At 34.7% G+C, this 6,000-nt stretch overlaps 2 protein-coding genes across 2 annotated transcripts in view; both read left to right on the top strand.

Moving 5' to 3' along the window:
• Positions 1-4,219, top strand: part of LOC106692403 (uncharacterized) — a 20,578-nt gene extending 16,359 nt beyond the window's left edge. The window contains exon 7 of the mRNA XM_024361245.2: positions 4,082-4,219. Coding sequence (XP_024217013.1) covers positions 4,082-4,218 — 137 coding nt within the window. The 3' untranslated portion in view covers position 4,219. The remainder of the gene's footprint in view (positions 1-4,081) is intronic.
• Positions 4,220-5,882: 1,663 nt separating this feature from the next.
• Positions 5,883-6,000, top strand: part of LOC106692476 (phospholipid-transporting ATPase ABCA1) — a gene marked incomplete in the record, with an annotated part of 39,500 nt that continues 39,382 nt past the window's right edge. The window contains 1 exon segment of the mRNA XM_067045188.1: positions 5,883-6,000. Within this exon segment, the coding sequence (XP_066901289.1) occupies positions 5,935-6,000 (66 nt within the window).

Below are 6,000 nucleotides of genomic sequence, written 5' to 3'. Positions count from 1 at the left end.
AACGGTGATCAATAAAACATTTTTATTTAATAGAGAGATTCAACAAATATGTTTCTGGAGGTAAATATATGTTCTTAAATTTTTAAAGGAACCACATTTTTATCCGATTGTTGTCCAATGCTAGTGTAGTCCAGTGCAAGGCAATCCATCCAGGCCGGACCCGCCCCACTAAGACTCCTTTTTTTCTCACCCTTCAATCAATTTTATTATTTCAAACAAAGTTATATATGTATATGTATACATAATATATAAATAATACATAGTAAACATTAATGTCCTTTCTTTGCCTGGAGGCCATTTTAAGGTAGGTTCTGTGATCCGCTGTGTACAAGGGAACACTGTGGCGCTTACTCTCTGTCTGCATTGTCACGAGTGGGAAGGGACCCTCTTTATTAGTGATGATTGGTTAGGTTCATGGCCCCTGCGTCCCACTTAGACTCTTCTTCTTCTTCTTTTTTTTTTCAAACCTCTTTATTTTTTATATGGTTACAGAATACATAATAATATAATCCAATACATTATACATATACAATTTACATTATATCTTCGTTTGCCGTATGGCGTTATAAGATGAGGAAACATGGTTCGCTGAAGGCGGTTAGACATTGGTGGCATGATAGCTGGGAGCTTACAAGAAATGGGGAGGGACTATTCCGGCTAGTGATGGTGGTGGTGTGATGACTTCAAGCTGCAGAGCCTGAAGTCCTTCCCTCGGCGAGGACGTCTACCAAGGGGACAGTGCTTTGCCTCCTCCCAGGTCTTGTTGGAGGGGTGATTTCTCTGAATAGCGGGTTGGCACAGGTCTTCAGCCCATCAAAGAATTTGATGTTGATATATACTCCGGCACAGAGGGTAGCTGGAGTCACTGGTGAATGGTGGTGTCTCTGTAGAGTTTTTCCACGGACGATTCGCCGGAGGACGGAATTCTGATAGCTCTGCAGCTTTTCAAGCGTGGTTTGGTAGAGGTGACGCAGCAGAGGTGCACCATAAAGCAGAGTCGGGCGGATTATCACCTTGTAGATTTGCAGCTTCAGCCTTAGTGAGAGTTGCGGGGATTCCAGGAGATGGAAGAGCATGTAGCTCAGCTCTTCTGGCGGGCCAGCTTAAGTCTCTCCCGAACGTGACTGGAGAAGGTGAGGTGCCTATCCAGTGTGACGCCCAGGTAGAGAATGTAGTTGGAGATTCGCTGGTCGACTTCATCCACTTTGAAGGTGGTAGCCAGTGGCTTCTTTCCTTTTTGGAACGACATCACGATGGCTTCCGTTTTGCCGGGGTTCACCCTAATCCAAATACTTTTAAGCGCATTAGAGATGGTGACTGCAGCTTCTTGAGCGTGAGTTAGGGATGTCGTCCGCATAGGCTGCTACCACTGCCTTTGGGTGTTCAATGGCTACTATAGGTACCGTAAAGACGACAAATAGTACTGGACCTAGTACCGATCCCTGAGGCCACTAAGACTCCCTGGGAGTGACGGCCCTATATCATAATTGAAATATTTACTTAGAACGGAAAGAGGAGACTTAAGATAGTTTAATCGAGCAATATTTAAATAGCACCTGAAATTGGAAAACTGTGTGAAACCCTCCTCTCCCGCACTCCGTGGTAGCCTTATTTATCTCACTTTTCAAATAGACAATTATAGGGAGTAGATTGGTCGATGTACGACGTCGCAAAAACACGAGAGGAGATCACAATATAAAAAAAGACCATCCTTCCCGGCCGGAACCGCCCCACAAAGATCCCCTGGGAGCGACGGTGCTATATCACTTTTAAAATATTTGCTTAAAATAGGAAGAGGAGACTTTAAGATAGCTGAATCGAGCAATATTTAAAAATCGTCGAAATTGGAAAACAGCGTAAACCTATAATTCCCATTTAAACCTAGAAACCTATTTGTAATGAATGGATTTCAAATTTTCATTTTTACCGCGTTTCTTACACCCAGAAGTAAGAGGTTTATCAATTAAAAGTTTCCACATATATATTTTTTTTATCTGTACACTTTCATCAAAATTAAGTTTTTTGGAGAATATCGCATTTTTTTGAACAGTTAAAGTGCATTTTCTGTTGGAAAATAATTTTTTTTTTTACTTAGACTATACAGGAGGTAAGGTAAGGCATTGAACTATTTCAAGTGCAAATCAATGGAAAAACGAAAATTTTTATTTTCCGATTGTTTATCTTAAAAACTACAAACTACAAGAACGTATTAAAACCTTGTTTAAAGTACAGTAAATTTACTATAATTTGAGTTGTAACAGGACTCTTTACGTTCAATATTTTTCGAGATATAATTTTTCAAAGACTAATATTTTATTTTATTTTTTCGAAATAACTGAGATTTTATGAACGTATTAAACAACTATTTTTCTTATGAAATTCACTACTATAACTACTTCGTCATAAGCATCGTAAAGTAGTTTATGGTACTACTTTACGATGCTTATGACGAGTTTCAAATTCAGCTCTGATAGAACTCCTTACTTTCTATTACGGCGGGTAGTTCAAAAGGAACCTTTGCTAGCCCAACCGTCAAGAGTAGTGAAAATAAATGAAATGAACTTTCGAATTTTGTTGTATTTTGAATAATTGAACACAATAAAATGAAAGTATTTGAAAACAAAATATTCAAACATATAAATTAGAAAAAAAAGAACTTAACCAAACTATTACAATAATTAAAATTATTTAACAAGGAAAAAAATATCTTTATATCACCGTGGGTGATTGATGGGGCCCCTGCTGTAGTTTGGTTGTGCCCTCATGGAAGTAGGTTCGGAAGATGGAACCCACAACCTTCTGGGGAACCTCGCCCCAGACCGCTCAACTGTCAGGTCCTCCAGCTGTTATTTTTACATTTGCAGTATAAATAATAAAAACCTAGAGTAGATTTTCTTTTATTTTTTTTTAAATAATAGCAACCATGTGACCATATTTTTATTTAACTTTATATATCACATAAAATTTTGCAAACACCAATACTTTTCTAAAATAGTTTCATTATTTTTAATTATTTCATTCATACCATGATTATGAATGATTTAGTAAAATATCATTAATTTCAGGTATTTTTTAGGTAAATAATTTATAAATAGTTCTATGAGTGTATATGATATATGAGTGTTGTTGTAAGCACATGTTTAAGGGTTTGGTTGAATTTGTTTTTAGCAGCCTGAAGATGGGGGAAATCTCCCGAAACGTTGTTGATGATATTAAATAAACTATTGTTTTTTAATAAGGAAGAAATTATGTCATTCACAAAATCTTTTTAAATCTATAAGACTCTTCCAGCATAAAGGGTATTTTTATTTTTTCAGCACAGCTTACAAAGATTTTACATAATTTTAACATATACTGGAAAGGTGTCGTACCTCAATGAAAGTTCAATATTTGGAGAAGTGTCTTTATTAGGGCTCAGTATGGAGCGTGGTAAATACGCCATAAAATAGTTTATAAATAAACATCTCCGAGTTGCTGATTCCATAATATTTCCCAAAATAAATTCAAAATATGTTGATTTATCCTTGTTTGAAAAAAATATTGGTGTTTGCAAAATTGTATTTCCGAAATTATACAACGTAAAGATTAATATTAGGGCTCAGTTTAATGCTCGTAGAAGTAGTTCATTGTGATTATTTTCCTGAGAATAGTAGTTTTATAATATTTGCTAATATAGATTCACAAAATTTCTCTTTATTTGTGAAAAAAATATTGTTTTTAGGAAGCTGTATTTCACAAATTATTTAACATTAAGGTCTCAATTAGGGCCCAAATTGAAGCTTATTTTTTCAAAGTAGTCGACAAAAATATTTTATTTACTCCTAATAATTTAGGAATTATTGGTTATAAACCTTGATGAAAAGTAATATGCGGTGGTCATTTCGAAAAATCTTCCATACAAGACCTAGGCACTCTCAGGGATGGTGAACTTTTTACCATCGTGTTTTCATTTTTACATAGGATTTCCTTGACAGAAAATAATTTTCACTTACTTCTAGATACACCAAAATTTTTAGATATTTTTACAAGACTAGAGGTATTTTTAAATAATATATTTTTATGGGTTCCCTTTGTTGAACAGGAAGGCGGAACGTGTGTAGGGAGAAGTTTGGAAGATCCTTTCCCAACCAAAGGCGATGGCCAAAATGCGGAGATCCTTCCATAGAAGAAAATACTTTTAAACTGCCAGTTTTCAAAAAAAGGAAAATTCAAAATTGAACAGATATTACAAAAAAATGAAAATTTTTATTTTCTAATAAAATTTATATTTTATCTATTTCATTTTTATTTTTCCTGTTCTCCTTACAGGTTAATATTTCCTATAAACCTTGGTACATAACTAACATCGACTAAATTGAATCGAAATAGGTAGATTTAATTAAATCGATTTGAATTTGTTGAATTACACAAAGATTTGTATTTACTCCGCAGTCATTATTGCTAATAATAATAATTAAGGCCTAACGAACCCGAAGTTTCGATGCCTATACCACCAATCGCTCTCTACATACATCCTTCCAGTGATGCCCCTCCAAAGTCCTGGGCAACCTTATTAATCACACTTTAAATGTCATATTCTAGTGCTAGGTTAAATAAAATAGGTGATAAAGAATCGCCTTGTTTTAAAACCAGACCGGACATCGAATTTCTCAGAATAATGATAACCGATTTGTATCTTATTAAACGTTTCGGTGATGCACACCCGTACGAGATTTACTAAATTCTTTGGTATTCCCTGTTCAATCAGAATACTATACAGCATCTGGCGGTCAATAGAATCATAAGCCTTTTGAAAACCTATATAAAACTGATGAACTACCCAGTTGTATTCCAACTTTTTCTGCAAACTTTGCCTTAATGAAAAAATTTGATCCATAAATTTGTCTAAAACCACATTGGTAGTCTCTGATAATTTCTTCAGCGTATTCCGTGATTCGACTAGTTAAGATTAGCGTAAATATTTTATTATATATAGGAAGGAGTGAGATTCCTCGATAGCTATTACAATCCGTCGTCGGCCTCTTTTTGTAAACAGGAATAAGTAGAGACTTCCTTCATCTCCTTAATTTCCCAGATTTTTTAGAAACTTAGGTGTATTTTAGAAACTCCAATTTCCCCACATGCTTTGATTAGTTCACTAGGAGTATTATCTGTTCCCGCTCCTTTATAGGGTTTTAATTTTGCGATGGCCATTTCTACTTCTTCCTGATTCGGTTCTTCTATTAACGGTTCAGCACTCTGGTATTCATTCAGAGGAGATTGACAATTATTTCCCGTATCCAGAATACTGTCAAAGTGTTTCTTAAAAGTATTCAATATATCTGCCAGATTAGCTATTATTTGTATCTCTTATTTCTGTCGTAGACGTCTCATTCTTCGAGGCCCGGAAGTAAGTAACATTGTTTTCACTAAGATTATTGAGAGTTTTTAACATAGCGGATTTTGTTTGTTCGCACGTTTTAAGACACTCTTCATCCATTAAGTTCTTTCTAGTTACCGTAGAACTTAAATACTTGAGCCTGTCTAGGCATTCAAATCGTCGGGTCAACCGTAAAAACAGGACAATTTGTACCTGACTTAAGTGAAATAATGTATGTTTAAACATAATTGTAACTTAAATTCAGTTTTTTAATACTTTTCTCTCTTGAATTTGATTTTTAAAAATGCATTTACGAATACTCTTAGGATTAACACGAATGACTTTTCTTGTAAGAAAAGTGCGAATTTAGCTTTGTTTATTCATATTTTCTCTGGCAGAGGTTTTCGTAAAGCATATTAATAATTCACGTTATTTAGATAAAATACGTACATCTAAAAAATTAAAGGGTAACCCCAGCAAAGGTTGTCATATTGATACTTCACATGTGTTTCAGTATAAAAAAGACCACAGTGAGGGTTATTGTTATAAGTACTGAACTAAATTATTTTAACCTAATGTCATTCTTTTTGCAACTTAAGCTTTTATTATGGAAAAACTTCAAAGCTAGAAAAAGACAAAAA

This window comes from Halyomorpha halys, unplaced genomic scaffold (genome assembly GCF_000696795.3).
Source record: "Halyomorpha halys isolate HHAL.00 unplaced genomic scaffold, Hhal_1.1 Scaffold5.1, whole genome shotgun sequence".
NCBI classification, from domain to species: Eukaryota; Metazoa; Arthropoda; class Insecta; order Hemiptera; family Pentatomidae; genus Halyomorpha; species Halyomorpha halys.
The sequence above is the reverse complement of the archived record's forward strand: the minus strand, read 5'-3'. Positions and strand labels throughout refer to the sequence as shown.